Genomic DNA, 16,429 nt, shown 5'->3' with positions numbered 1-16,429 from the left:
TAGTGTAACGGGGCCCTGACACTAATCATAGTCTAATGTGATGGGTGTGATATAACGGATGTTGAGGGCATTTCTTGATGTTGGGGCATTATATGAGGTCTGTTGAAATTAAGTGGAGATTGTTAATTTGAATATAGCAGACAAGCAAACAATAAGCTGGTACGTATTTTTATCTTACTACAGCTTATCTCAAATTTTTGACACTTCCTCAAAATTAGTAGCCAAAATCCATGTGCATAGCCATGCCAACACTTCGCTTCCATCAGGCGGATGTAGTTTCCACTACGACTGCTAGATGGCGTGACCAGTGCTTCCAATACGATCCTTGGTACGTATCGAATGCACATCAACTGGCATTGGAGGGATACATATGCCACCTTGGCTGCATTCGGGCCAGAAGCGGTCTGAAATAATTTCGCGACAATCGTCTACAAGGGGTTAAGTCTTTCGTGATGCTTCTGAATCCATTCAGATTTCACCCAGTGTATTCTTTAGCTCAGCGACGCACATTGCCATTGTGCCTTAAACCTACGGCTCTCTTTTCATTCTTTATGTGATTCCATCGAGCCTCAGGGTGACATACATTTGGAGGTTTTCTGCAACGTTTTTTAAATACAAATAAGTGTGGCCCTATTAAGAAGGAATCAGCCTTGCGGATGTCTGTGCCATTTTATACAGTAAAATGTGAGGTTTTAGAAGCTAAAAAATAAGGACGTAATGTTTTTGAAAAAGAAGTGTTTTATAGAATGCATCAACCCTGCAGTCCTTTTACTAATAAATGTGTAATTGTGTTAAAAAGAGACTCTAGTTTTAATGCATTTCCTTTATCTTAAGCCCCATTAATTTTCTCCTGAAATAATTTTCTGCAAGCTTATAACAAGCCAAGTGTAAGAAATGTAACAAGAGTTGGAATTAGCAGAAATTATTGCCCAGGCTCCAGTCTTAAGCGATGCCTTTTTTTAGTGAAGTTTATAAAACATTACTGGAGAAAATTAAGCATTTAAAGAAAAAAAAATCAAGAGAATTACTTTTTTTTCCACTGATTTTAATCTGTGTTATTTACAAACGGGGAAGGATAATGAAAAGCTGTAAAGATGATTTGCATATAAGTCGAAAAAGCCGACAACTGGGAGTTTGTTTTCTGTGCTTTAGGGTTTAGTCTGATAAATGTGTTCTATTTGTGTAACAAGGATTCCTTAACTAAATGATTGAGATGTATAGTTATTTTTAACATTCTACTTTGTGAGACCAAGGGAATTAAAGTTTTTAATACAAAGATGAAAAGCACACTGTGAGGCTGTCAAAGGTTTGGGGAAATCTCATTATAAAATGTGGTGAGAGAATATTAAGTCACAATTGAGACATTTCACTGGTTGTCTTTCTATCACAGAGAGTCCCAGTTCCAAATTACTCAATCCACCAAAGCTAAACGATTCCTTAGCATCTCTTCTATGCCCAATAGTAGGGGGTCCCTTTAATGGGATGTATCAGAAGAGTGGCTGGTCTTTAAGGCTTGTAGTCTGAATCCACACCTGATACCAATACTCAACTGAGGAAGCGACACACAGGATATGTTGCTGGGACCAGTTGGAGTCAGTCCTCGAGTTCTTCCAGCCTGTGCTGGCTGGCCAGCTTTGTGGTGGTCTCTGTCACATGTTCAGTCTGTCCCGAAGGCTCTGCAAACTTCAGAAGGAAAGTTTGTGTTCCAAAGAAGGCAGGCACCTCTTCCCATAATGACTACAGACTAGCGGCATTTACGTCTCAACATCATGAAGACCTCTAGAAGGGTGGTCCTGGGTGGTACTTCTACTATTGTCGCAGATGGCTGGGGTTGCGACCTGGCCGGGATGTCTTGGAGGACCAGAGGAGGGCTTTGAAGCTCAACCCTGTAGGGGCCCGTGGTCACCGCCAGGGGGCGCCCCAATACCTTGGGGACCCTGGACCTCAGCACTTCCACCACACCCGGAAGTGCTGGGGGGAAGACGAGCAGGGACACCTGGAGTGCTTCTGGGGATGCAGCCGGCACTGACGGAACACACCTGGAGCACATCTGGGTGCTTATAAAAGGGTCCGCCTCCCTTCATTTAATGCTTGAGTCGGGTGGAAGAAGGACGAAGCTGGAAGGCGATGAGTGGAGGCGGCCTGAAGAGACAAGGCAAGAGTATGAGGCCTGGACTTTGGGGGAGTTTGGGGTTGTGTGGCATTTAACTTGTAAATAGTAGTCTGTAAATAAACGTGTGGTGGTGATTTACAACATGTCTGCTTGTCTGTGTCTGGGGCTCATTCCACACCTATCTATCTATCTATCTATCTATCTATCTATCTATCTATCTATCTATCTATCTATCTATCTATCTATCTATCTATCTATCTATTGTCGTTGATGGCTGGGGGTTAGGTGCGACCTGGCCGGGATGTCTTGGAGGACCAGAGGAGGGCTTACGGCTCCCTCAGACCATGTGGGGGCGAATACCCTGGTGCCTTTGGCTGCCACCGGTACAGGGCTTTGAAGCTCAACCCTGTAGGGGCCCGTGGTCACTGCCAGGGGGCGCCCCAATACCTTGGGGACCCTGGACCTCAGCACTTCCACCACACCCGGAAGTGCTGGGGGGAAGACGAGCAGGGACACCTGGAGCACATCTGGGTGCTTATAAAAGGGGCCGCCTCCCTTCATTTAACGCTTGAGTCGGGTGGAAGAAGGACGAAGCTGGAAGGCGATGAGTGGAGGCGGCCTGAAGAGACAAGGCAAGAGTATGAGGCCTGGACTTTGGGGGAGTTTGGGGTTGTGTGGCATTTAACTTGTAAATAGTAGTCTGTAAATAAACGTGTGGTGGTGATTTACAACATGTCTGCTTGTCTGTGTCCGGGGCTCATTCCACACTATCTATCTATCTATCTATCTATCTATCTATCTATCTATCTATCTATCTATCTATCTATCTATCTATCTATCTATCTATCTATCTATCTATCTATCTATCTATCTATCTATCTATCTATCTATCATATAGCACCTTTTCTGTCTATCCACCTGGACCCACTGGTGTAATATTCAAATAATCTGTCTGCTTCACAAAGGCTGGACAAAACTGGCAGCACTGTGAGGAAGATGTTTTTTTATTTTTCCAGCACCTTCAGTACCATCCAGACATCCTTGTTAAGGGGTCAGTTCAGAGACATGCAGGTGGATGAGCCTGTGGTGTCCTGATAATGGACTATCTGTCAGGCAGACCACAGTTTGTGACTCAAGGACTTTGTGAACAGCACTGGAACACCACAAGGAACAGGCCTGTCTGCTTTTCTCTTCACTCTGTACCCCTCAGACTATAAATATAACAGCAGGTCATGCCACTTACAGAAATTCTCAGATGATTCTGCAATTACTGGGTAAAATGATAAGGGGGATGAGACAGAGGAGATGAGTCAGGGGGAGAACTTTGAGAATTGTCTGCAGCTTAACATCAGCAAAGCCAAGGAACTGGTCATCAGGTTTTGCCGCACCAAAGAGCCTCTACGTGCAGTGACTATTCAGGGAGTAGATGTAGAGGTGGTGCACTACTACACATACTTAGGGTCCTTATCATTGACAGGCTGGACTGGTCTTGTAACACAGAGGAACTACATAATAAAGGGCAGAGCAGACTTCTTATTTTCTGAGGGGAGTGCTTTCCTGAATTATGGGTAGTGACAGAGTGCCAGTGGGATTTTTATGCTGTGGTGTACTGGGCTGGTAACATCACTTCAAGGGAAGACCACCAAATCAACAAACCAAAGGACAGGCAGCAAAACTGTGTGGCATTGTGCCATCCCATGCTGATACTGGTAGTGGCCTGTTTCCAGTTGAATGACTGCAATGTTCTTGGAGCACAGAGGGCCATCACTGCTCAACATTGTGTGTGTTGTTTTGCCAAAGTCAGTCTCACCTAAGGGTGTTCATGGGGTTACATAAAGTCCTGAAGGGTCCTGTTAATTTTTTAAATTTACAGAATGTTTCCACTTTGCTTTATTATAGCACATGTTTGTTTTGTCTTGCCTTTGTTCTTGAATGTTTTTTTATACACTGTATGTTTTTGTAAACTAATTATTTTTATTTCTCTTTTCAGAGCATAAGAGCTTCAGGCTTAATTCTGCTGGAGACAATCTTATTCGGAGCTTTGCTGCTTTACTTTCCTGTAAGTACTTGGCTCTAAAATGCTTTGTGAAGTGCCTATCATTGTGCTGTAGAGTGCCTAAGACAAAAATCACTGGGCCAACATTGTTTCAGCAGTTGGAAATAATCCAAATGGGAATTTGGGAGAAAGCACAAACGGCCAAATGAGTGGATCATAATGGGGCTGGGACATGGACGGGAACATTAGAATTACAATGCGGGCCATAAATCTTCTACTAAAATGAACCTGGTTGAAGCAGAGTGCAATCTTGAATGAACCATTTTATACACAAAAACAATGCAATTGAATGCCATCTTAATTATAGGAATTCCATGAAACTGAATTCTAAATACGAGAGTTGTGACAGCGTAGTACGTTTGTCCTCAACCTTGACGTTGCATCTTTTTGAAAGTGGGGTCACCTAATGATCCAACATCAGAGACTTCAGATGAAACACATGCACCTCTAAACAAGGTATAAATTGTAAAGGGCTGTTTTGTCTTGGTAGAGTAATATTTTACTCTGGTTTCCCCTTTTGTATTATTAATATGTAGCCTTTGTCAGTCAGTCATTATCCAACACCGCTACATACTAACACAGGGGGTCTGCTGGAGCCAAACCCAGCCAACACAGGGCACAAGTCAGGAACAAATCCCCAGGCAGGGCGCCAGCCCACCGCAGGGCACACGCACACACTAGGGACAATTTAGGATCGCCAATGCATCTAACCTGCATGTCTTTGGACTGTGGGAGGAAACCCACACAGACACGGGGAGAACATGCAAACTCCATGCAGGGAAGACCCGGGAAGCGAACCCGGGTCTCCTAACTGTGAGGCAGCAGCGTTACCACTGTGCCACCATGCCATCCTAGCCTTTGTCAGAATGCCTCAAATCTCACAGACTTACCACTCTTTATAAGGTATTGTACATTATAACCTCTCCCCACCTTCCCTTCTACATCTATAACCTCAGGCAGTTAGGTGTAGTAAAAGACAAGCAAGAGTTAAGTTACAATTTGAACATGTTATTGATAATATTCATAAATAATAACAATATGCAAAGTACATTTGAATATTGGCAACCATACAACCTGATAAATGGTGATGTGTAGTTTCAGATGGAAAAGAGCCTTGTTAGTTACTTAAAATGTCTCTAGTTAAGGCATCATTTTGGTTCAGCTCTCTTCAGAACAGGCCGCATGCCTGTGTTAATATGGCTGCTGAGTTGTGCTCTTCATTGTGTTGTCCTTTTCAGTTCATGATGTGTGAGATAGTCTTTCATCAGTTTGGTAAGAGAGAGAGAGTGTGGTAAAGCAAGCAAATTTATAGGTTTTCTGTCCAACCCCTAGAGCCAATAGGGCGTCATGGGACTTAAAGGCTTCTGATACAAGCCAATTCCAAACAGCCATACTTCAGACCAATGGGGGGATAGAACATCTTAACACCTGCCCTCCAAACCATATGTTAAGATAAAGCTTGGCATTTAGGCAGCCTGGCTTTCCTGTGGGGGTTGACTGAGAAACTTTAGCAGAGAAATATTAGCCAAACGTTTTTGAGGCACTTCACCCCAACCCTGTCGTAAAATTAGCCAAAAAGAGGGAAAGGGGTCCTTAAACCATCAAACCATTGCTGTTATTATCACTAATGTAACACTAATATTACATTTTCTTTGTCTAAGTTACAAATAAAGACATACAAAATATTTATCAACGTGTATGCAAAATTTCACATCACAACAAGGGCAAAGGTTTCTGGGCATCACTCAGGTTGTATGCCTTCCAGTAGTCAGTAAGTATTGACATCTGTATTGTATTGTCCCCATTTTGAGTCTGAAGGTTAGCAAATCCATGACTTTGTAGCATTTACCCCTCATGCACAAAGTAGAATTTCTGAGATCTAGTTCTCCATTTTACTGTTGAAGTCCCTACCTGACATTTATTTGGGTCACTTACCAGGCATGGAGGAAATGCTGACTCCTGGTGGTGTCTTTGTGTTTCTACATTTCTTCCCTTTATCTACGCACCCACCACATTGTAAAATATTAGAAAAATAGAATAATAAAAAGAGCTTTTTTTTTTTTGGTGTATTTAATTTTTAACATTTGCTGTATATCATACTTTTGTTTCCCTTTCACTAGTAAAATGTAGCTAATTAAGGTCCATAATTACTAATTCCCCTTAAGGTAATACTGTTAACTACTCTGCAATCACCTGAATGGCCTTCAGTGTATAAAAGACCGGACTCTGTTGCAGTTATTGCAGTCAGAGCCTGGTGTTTCATCCATTATTGCTTTTAACAAATTTTATTTGTTTTTCTTTGCTTGTTACTACTTCTTTAACATTTTATAAAGCCTATGAGCTATATCCTGTGTATGAAAATATGTTACAGAAATAAACGTTTTGTTGCTATAATCAGTGCTTTGCTATTGAACTGACTCCTGTGATGGCTTCTGAATCTTTATAAATCTGCCATTTTTTACTAGTGGTCACTGTCACAGCCACATATTTTGGTTGCGGTATTGTTTAAGATTGTAAACTTGTAACTGATTACTTTTTAGGTGTATCCTAACTGTGATAGCCGTGTCGGTGTGTCTGTCTGATGTGTCTGTCATATAAAACAACTTGTCTTGTGTGCAGAGGGTACAATACTGATGCAAGGGAAAAACGTCTTCATGGCATCAGATTCAATATTGGCTTTCGACGGCACGAGTGTACAAATGGTAAACGTGAACAATATGTTGCTGTCTGTGCTCCCTGTTGTTCAGCAACACGACGATACTCAAAGTAGGCTTAAAAGAATTGGCAGGTATATTCATGAAAATTTCTGCGCTGGGTTGGCACCCCACCCAGGCTTTGTTTCCTGCCTTGTGCCATATGTTGCCTGGGACTGGCTCCAGCAGACTTCCGTGACCCTGTAGTTAGGATATAGCGGGTTGGATAATGGATGGATGGATGGATGGATTCATGAAAATTTAAACTGCGAAATATGTATTTAAAGTAAATGGTATGTCACACTCCGTTAAAAGGACAGCCATTAAGAGAATGGATAATGAAGAGATGCAGATTTCAGTACTCAAAACACCCAAATCAACAAATCTGCCGAACAACACCAGTAGGTGCTCGGATGACACAGCACAGCACCCACCTTCTGACTGCGCGTCTAAATGAATAACTAAAAAAATTGAACATTACTATCTAATTGGAAATGCAAATGTTCCATGACAGAATAGCCGCAGCGGGGTTTTAACGCGTGACACTGTTGTTATGCTATATAATGATGCAATAGTTAAAATGACAAAAAGATACTGTAGCAAACAGAAACACTTCTCAAATGTATATAGCTATGGTGCTGAACGTTTGTGTGTGCGTGTGTGTGTGTGCGTGTGTCTGTCCATGTTGAGCATGGTAAAGATGCTATATAAATAAAATATATTATTATTATAATTATTATTATTATTGTCTGTCTGTCACCTCTGTTATTATACCATACAAATGAATCATTATGCTTAATTTACCTTGTGCTACTGAATTCCTGAATGGATAACAGCAGTTTCCTAAATTGTCCCTAGTGTGTGCTTGGTGTGTGTGTGTGTCCTGTGGTGGGCTGGCACCCTGCCTTGGATTTGATCCTGCCTTGCGCCCTTGTGTTGGCTGGGATTGGCTCCAGCAGATCTCTGTGACCCTGTGTTAGGGTATAGCGGGTGTGAGATTGGATGGATGGGTAACAGCAGTTTTAGATAACATGAAGTCTTTTGTTCAGCATGTTTTGCTGTCTCCCTGAACCCCGATGGTTTAGTTTAGTGCACAGACTGGAGGAATTGGCTTTATGTTTTATGGAAAAGCCTGTGGGTATGCCCTTTGCCATGTCAGATTTCGATGCTATTTACTATACATTTTTTAACGGGTTGTACCCAGACATGTATCCTCATTTCAGAATCACATCTGGCCCCATGAGACTATAGAAGGTTCAATGCAAACGTTAATGCTGAATTCTATGTTTATTATTTAGATTTCAACCTGTCTTAGATGGGTAGGTCAGGTCAGGTCAGGTTGGGAAGCATGCACTGGTACAGTGTGTTGCCACACCCACCACACGAGGAAACACCTCAGGATTCTGGTTGGCAACCCCCCAGGCATACACATGGTCCAGCCCCACCCTCCAGAAATGAGGCAGGTGTTACATGGGCATCCCCTTGGCCTGGTCCAGCTGCTTGGGTCCACAGGAAGGAGAATCCCATCGTAGTGCCGTAACTAACGTTCCCTCACAATGCAGATAATGTGCCTTATTCAGGACTCCGTGAACAATTGCTCATTAATCAAAAAGTCAAACCTGCAGTACCCAAAGATTCTCCAAAGAGACACAGTCCAGAAGGAATCCAGTCGCCGTTTTTGGTCACTGGATAGCGTCCATGTCTCACAACGATATCGCAAAACAGGAAGCACCAGGACCTTAAAGACTTGGACCTTCGTCCTTTTGCATAGATATCGGGAGCGCCACACAACCCTTTGCAGTGACCTCATGACCCCCATGCTCTTCCAATCTGTCTACTGACTTCATAGGAAGAGTCACCTGAGACATGAATGTCACTGCTGAGGTAAGAAAACCTCTCGACGAGGTCGACACTCTCTCTGTGCACACATACACACTGCTCATGGCCGTGCCCAAGAGTCATTAAAGGCCTGGCTCTTGGTTTTTATCAGGACACTCACAAGCCCAGACACTCAGACTCCTCGCTCAGTCTTTTGAGAGCCTCAATCAGAACCTCCATTGACTCCTCGAAGATCACAACATCATCAGCAAAGTCAAGATCAGTAAAGCTTTGTTCACCAACAGATGCCCCACAGCCACTGGACCCCATGATCCTGCCCATTACCCAGTCCATGCAAGCATTGAACAGAGTCGGAGAAAGAACACAACCCTGACAAACCCCAAGATCCTCAGAGAAGAACACAGAGGTTCTGCCTCCACTCTGCGCAGCATTCACAGTACCATTGTAAAGGCCGGCCATGACATCCAGTATCTTTGGGGGGCTCCTGCGTAGTCTCAGGATTCCCACAGGACAACTTGATCAACTGAGTTGAACGATTTACAAAAATCAACAAAGGCTGCATTGTAACTGATATTTGTGTTTGCACTTGATGAGAACCCTCAGTGCTAGGTCAATGCGGTCAATGGTAGACTTCTTAGGCATAAAACCAGACTGCTCTGGTTGGTAGTATGTGAGCATGTGATCACAGATCCTATTGAAAGAGGACCTCACCCGGCACCAAGACCAGTGTTATCCCCCTGTAGATGCCTCAATCCAGGTGATCACCTTTCCCTTTCCGGATAGGGATGACAAGTCCCATTTTCCAGTCATTTGGGATGACGCCCATCTCCCAAATAGAAGCAAGCATTGCTTGTAATGCCAGGAGGACAACCTTACCACCAGCCTGGAGAAGTTCACCCCGGATACCACACCTGTGGCAAGTACCTCAAACAAAATGTGAGCAAACTCATGAGAAACAGCCTGATCTTGGAGTCTGGCCAGGTCCAGCCTCATTCTCCTAGTAGGTCATAATCTACTTGGACCTAAGCTGGATCTTCAGAGTAGCAACAATTCTGTGGTCAGAATTCACAAACTGGGCACGTCTATAGACCTGTAGTACTCTTGGAGCCTCCAGCGTCTGCTCATGAAGATGTTATCGATCTCCTTCACAGCACCACCAGTATTAGGGTAGCAAATCCAGATCCAATGATGCAGATAAGGGCACTGGAACAAGGATCCAGCGATCCGCAGCCTCTGACTGTTTGCAAAGTTAAGGAACATGGATCCACTTTCATGGTCGCAAGACCCATGGAAACTGACATAATCCTCATAGCCAGCCCTGTCAGTACCAGTGGTCGCATTAGTCACCCATTACCAGGGGAGTGTCACCTCATGCACCACGGTTGGAGCAGATACTGAGACAACTGACAAGGCACTCAGAGAGAAAGGAGTGACATCAGACACCATCTGAAGGAGCTGATCCACCACAGCAACAGCTACTTCCTAAGTATGACAGCCACCAGAGCAACTAGACTAATAATAGGTGTCCCCACCTACAGAGATCTGGCCAGAGTGCTGACACTGAAATGTGGAGTTTACGAAGCTCCTCCGACAGCAGCAGAAAGTGAACATCATGCCGAAAAGACAAGATAGATCGGCCGCCTCAAATTTGGACCCGAGCGTTGCAAACACCTTAGCACCGCACCATTTCCGATCCCCAACTGGCCTGACCCCATTGGCTCTCCAGTGGTTTCGACTCTTCCAGGGGTGAGACGCCCCATCCCCTTCATAACACGAGCATCCTTTGCAGCAGAGCTAAACCCGCGGAGAGCAGAAAAGGAGACCTGTCTGCCGTTTCGGAGTTGTGTCAAGTTTTATGGTGGCTGGAGTGCCAATCCTGCCACCAGCCCCTAAGTTTATTTCCTCCAAGTTGGCAGACCGCTTGCAGGGACAGATGCAGTTTAACGTCTTACCCAGGACGATGGGTAGCAGAGCTAGAAAAGCAATAGAAGCCCGGGCTTCATTTTGTTCATTGTCCACAAGATGGTGTGAATGTCCTGATGAACAAAGGCAAGTGGGCAGCGTAAGACAGTAATCCGTGTGGAAGTACATCCATTCATTGTGTTGTCCAGAGTCCAAAAAAGGGCTGGCGACGAAAGACAATAAGAAGCACAAAGTAAGAAGGATGTAAGGACTAGAATGTCCAATGAACAAAGGCAGCAAAATGTGCAAACAAAGAGAGATGTAAGACATAAACAATGAAGAGCACTACACAATTGGAACAGGGGACTTGCCATTTTAAGCCAATTTTGAGTAATTTTAAGTGTTTCGCTATGCTAGGGACCATAAAAAACATTTATTTCTGAAAGTTTTTAATAGTCCTTCTAGGGATTCTTTTTATGAGGATTATTATTATTATTTTCCATTTCAGCCTAATCCTTATAGTGCATACTTTTATGATTCTTTATGTGGTGTTCCATTTTGTGCTCACGACATGCCGATTATTTGATGCCAGTTTTATAGCTGCGGTATGCTTTCAAGGCCTTTCCTGCCTCACTTTACCTTGGATTCAAACCTTTCAAACCCCTGAGAGTAACACCTTCTTGCTTTTTTTTCACCTTCATGCCATTAAAATCGCAGCTTGAGCTTCCTTTCTTCACCCAGCATTTTAGTCTTGGCAGTGGGGTTCACTATGCATTTAAATGGATTGTAGAGAGGATATGGTAATATGTCATAGATTGAATTCATGGCCACCTACGAATTTCACAGTTGTACTCTATTGAAACAGAAATTGAACAAAAATCTGTAGGGTCCACCTCTAAACTAATTCAAGAAGGAGGAGTGGTCAAGACATTTTGAGTTTGACCTATTAAGAGAAGCACGAGTGAAGCCAATCAAATTTTATTTTCCATTATACAATACAATACAATTTATTTCTGTATAGCCCAAAATCACACACGAAGTGCCGCAATGGGCTTAAACAGGCCATTGCGGCACTCCTTGTGTGATTTTGCACTATACAAAAATAAATTGTATTGTATTTTATCATATCACATAATATGAATTGGAATTTGTTTAGAGTCCTGGAGACCTCAGCCATCAAACTGTCTGCCCTATTTGGCCATTCCACACCTGAAACAGCGCTGGGCCTGCCAATCCGATGAAAGGACCCCTCTTTCCCACAATTCCCGCGATCCCCCCTCAGGGATGACTTTAACTTGGCAGGTGGGCCGTGGCACCAAGTGCCACATTTGAGTACTGAGGAGAGGAACAGAATAGGTGAGAGATAGTAACAAATTATAACTATCATGTTACTTATGTTTTAGTGCTAATGACTAACAACAGAGATGCAGTCTGCACATTTAATCAGCAGCTCTAGTCAGGGTGTGCTAAACTGAAGTAGTGAGTCTTCAGCCGGGATTTAAAAGTTGAGACTGAAGGGGCATCTCTTATGGTAGCAGCAGACCACTCCACAGTTTAGGGGCCCTGTAACTAAAAGGACATCCCACTGTCAAGATACCCAGGGACCCTAATCAACTTTTTTCTACAATATTCACAAAACGTTTTTTTGTTTTCTTTGGGCAACCAGTCTTCTGTAGCTGATTTGAAGAGGTGGGTAGAGTAGCCAAAAATTGTACTCAAGTAAGAGTAGCGTTACTTCAAAATAATATTACTCAAGTAGAAGTAAAAAGTAGTCATCCAAAAAATGACTCAAGTAAGAGTAAAATTATTTGGTGAAAAGACTACTTAAGTACTGAGTAACTGTTTGATCATAATAAATGGTTTATTTTTTAGAAATGTAATAAGACAGACAAAAATATAAAATAATGTGCAAATTCTGCTATTTCCAAATAACAAAATAAAAAATAAGTAAAAATAAATAACATCTTTACAAAATAAAGATGCACAAATAACACAAAGTTCCAAATCTCAGTTTTTCACAACAAAGCTTTTGAAGCGAATACCTAGAGTAGGTAACATGAACAGTGCAAACCACTGACAGTGACGAGATCTCCTGTACACTGACATTATAATACTGTCATATTCACTTGCCCTTCAAATAGCACAGCTGATAGAAAATAACATTAGAACAAGGCAGATTGTGCACGTACAAGAAGTCTCACTTTACCAGGACTGTCTGTGCATGTTTGGTTAAAAAGTGTTTGTTCTTCACTCAGTGAAGTGATGGTCAAGCTTCAGCAGGAGTTGACTCTCAAGGTTCCTGCAGTGAAGCTGTGACCGTTTAGCAGTGATCAGGAGCCCTGTATGACTAAAAAGTCTTTCACAGGCTGCAGACGCAGGAAGCTTGTATGTGGTCATGTGACTGCATGGCTACATCTGATTAGTGAAGTGGGTTCATGTGATTATTGTTGCTACGTCTGATTGGTGAAACTGAGTCAGGTGATTATTGTTGCTACGTCTGATTGGTGAAACAGTCATTCAGTAGATCCACCGGCGACTTCTCTCCGACTAAAATATAGCATATATAAATGTAAATGGAAGAAAGTAATGAGTCGAGTGTTGCCCAATGTAGCGGAGTAAGAGTAGTGTTTCTTCTTCACAAATGTGCTCAAGTAAAAGTAAAAAGTATGGTGCAGTAAAACTACTCGTAGAAGTACAATTTTTTAAAAAAGTTACTCAAGTAAATGTAACAGAGTAAATGTACAGTAGGTAGATAGATAGATAGGAAAGGCACTATATGATAGATAGATAGGTACTGTGGCAGTAGGGGGCGCCAGTGCTCTCTTGAACCCTCAGGTACCACTCCAAACACCGGATACAAGTCCAAGACTTTTTATTTTTTAACACAAGTGTGCACCAAGCACCCTCCACACTATTCATCAAGTAAAACCACACAACACTATAATTTCCTCTCCTCCTTGCCCAGACACTTTGCTCCTCTCCCTCCCAGCACAGCTCAGTGTCTGGACTGAGGCATCATCCTTTTATAGCCCCTGACCCAGAGGTGTTCCTGTCCCAACAGTCTACAGTTCCTTATTCCTTCCGGGTCAAGGCAATCAGTCCTTTACTTCAACCCGGGAGCATGTCGTTCCTTCCCGTCACATGACCGTGACATACTCCCGGGACATAAGGCACAATTCCGTCAGCGTCACCTCCGACCCTTTCTCTGCCAAGGAGGGGTTTATGGCCGCTTTGCTGCTCTTAGCCCTTCTCTCTGTCGTGTCAGGAGACCCACGTTTTATTTTGGGGATCTACTGCTTAATGTGGGGCTTGTGCTGAGCTTGAGGCTCCCTATGGGAAGAGGAGAGCCTCTTTGCTGTCTTTAGCACCGCATCGCTCCGATGAACAGCACCGTTCAGCTGCATCGGCACGAGCGACGATTCCCCCGGCATTCCTGTCACCGCCACTTCCCCGCACTTAAGACCGGTCGGGTTTTGGAGATCGGCACAGCCCCGGAAAGCCACGTCACACGCATACCCCGGGCTGTTTGCTCCGTTCCCCAACCATTTGGTCGTTGTGCCACAATCCTTTGTCGTCGCACACATGGTGCTTTGACACGCGCTACTTATTATTCACGGTGCCGGTTCGCACTGTGTCCCTTTTTGCTCTACGACACGGGACAGACTCACCTGCACTCCTGCATCGATCATCACTGGAGCTTCCCGGCCCAGCCTCTGCACAAAGTCCCGCAGACCCTCCAACGGTGCTGCTGCCGTTGCTCCCAATTCCTCCACATGTTCCTTCAGTTCTTTAAAATCCTGCAAGAAACGGCGTAGGGGCTCGAGGAATACCCGGCCGTCGACAACAACAGACTGGTCACCCTCGGTGGATGCCGGGATGGTGAAGGTAACTCGGAGTCCTCCGACGAGGCCGGTCGTCCCCTGACGGGTCCGAGCCCCCTTAAGTCCACACAGTTAATGTTTACGTCCGCCGTTGTTTGCGCTTCCACGTTTCGCTTACCCTCTGGCCGGGAACCAATGAGCACGTCCCATCCTAGCACGTGTTCAGCTGGGTCACGCAAAGGCTCTTGGGACTTGGAGTCAAAAGGGGGATGGCTGGCTACTACAAGCCGGCTGAGATCTGGCTTTTCCTTCACGACTGCAGACCCTTCAGCCACAACCCGTCCCTCCTTGACGGTTGCAGCTTGTTTCGGCGCTGCTTTGCTCGCCTTCCCCTCCCCTTCCAGGCGGCTCGGTCCCGTCAGGGGACGACCGTCCTCGTCGGAGGACTCCAGGTTACCTTCACCATCCCGGCATCCACCACGGGTGACCAGTCTGTTGTCGTCGACTGCTTTCTGGGAGCCGCGGCCATTTTGCCAGACCGCGAGGCAGGCATCCGAGACGCCGCTGATAGTCTGTCTGCGGGCATCTGCAAAACATGACAGATACAAACCCGAAACGTTGGGCGTTTTACCTGCGCTTACCTCCGTAGCAGGCGGCGATATCCCCAGAGCATCTAGGGAATCCGATGCACTCGACCGCTGGTCGTGTCCCGATAGTCGCGCTGCCCGGGCTCGCTCGGCCTGAATTAGGTCTCGGTCTTCCGCGCTCCCGGTCATGTAGGTCCAGGTCATTTCGACATCGGTCATGTTCCGTACGCCGTTGGTACTGACCTTCTTTTTTTCCGTCTTCTTCCCCATCACGGTCCGAATTGGAATGACGCTCACCGCCACAGCGTTTTCAGTAGCGGGTGGTGTTTGCACCTCTGTGTGTTGACGAGAGTCTTCCTTAGGGTTGTCTGCCCACACGAAATTTATTTTTAATGCAGGTCCCCTACCAACAGACGGCCAGAGAATCCTACCGACTACGCCAGTGTGGCATCAGGGGGTGCCAGTGCTCCCTTGAACCCTCAGGTACCACTCCAAACACTGGATACAAGTCCAAGACTTTTTATTTTTTAACACAAGTGTGCATCAAGCACCCTCCACACTATTCATCAAGTAAACCCACACAACACTATAATTTCCTCTCCTCCTCGCCCAGACACTTTGCTCCTCTCCCTCCCAGCACAGCTCAGCTTCTAGACTGAGGCATCGTCCTTTTATAGCCCCTGACCCGGAGGTGTTCCTGTCCCAACAGTTCCTTATTCCTTCCGGGTCAGGGCAATTAGTCCTTTACTTCAACCCCGGAGCACGTCGTTCCTTCCCGTCACATGACCATGACGTACTCCCGGGTCATAAGTCACAAAAGAGCCCATAAGCCCCCCCACAGCGACTCCTGGTGGCCCCCAAGGTATCCAGCAGGGCTGTGTAAAAACACTACATAGTCCATAAGACCCTGCTGGAACTCGGGGCACGATCCTGCTGTCGGGAGAGCTCCTCTCGGCGGCCTGGGGGTGAGGGCCGGAGCACGAAGCCGGCAGTCCTCCACAATAGATAGATAGATAGATATGAAATACACTATATTAGATAGATAGATAGATATGAAATACACTATATTAGATAGATAGATAGATATGAAAGGCACTATATGATAGATAGATAGATAGATAGATAGATAGATATGAAAGGCACTATATTAGATACTATTCAGTTACTTTAGCATTTTTAAACTGCATCTTTTAACATTTAATATTTATTTTTAATTTTATTGCACAGTACAGACTGCTCAGTGAGCTGCATTTAACCGTGTACCTGTGTGCATGTTTATGTGACAAATAAAATCTAAAACTAAATCTAAAATCTACATTGGTCTACTGGGAGTAAGTAGGGGTGCATGAATGTGCCCTCTAATTGTCAGGTGTCTCGTTCACAGTCGGCTCCATCTTTTTGCCCCCATGATGCCTGTC

General features: G+C 44.7%; 1 protein-coding gene across 1 annotated transcript in view; it reads left to right on the top strand.

Annotated features, from left to right (window-relative positions):
* The window catches only part of LOC120529794 (probable G-protein coupled receptor 158), a 441,265-nt gene that overhangs the window by 301,939 nt on the left and 122,897 nt on the right, over positions 1-16,429 (top strand). The window contains exon 5 of the mRNA XM_039753931.1: positions 4,104-4,172. Coding sequence (XP_039609865.1) covers positions 4,104-4,172 — 69 coding nt within the window. The remainder of the gene's footprint in view (positions 1-4,103; positions 4,173-16,429) is intronic.

Source organism: Polypterus senegalus, chromosome 5, assembly GCF_016835505.1.
Source record: "Polypterus senegalus isolate Bchr_013 chromosome 5, ASM1683550v1, whole genome shotgun sequence".
Taxonomy (NCBI): Eukaryota; Metazoa; Chordata; class Cladistia; order Polypteriformes; family Polypteridae; genus Polypterus; species Polypterus senegalus.
The sequence above is the reverse complement of the archived record's forward strand: the minus strand, read 5'-3'. Positions and strand labels throughout refer to the sequence as shown.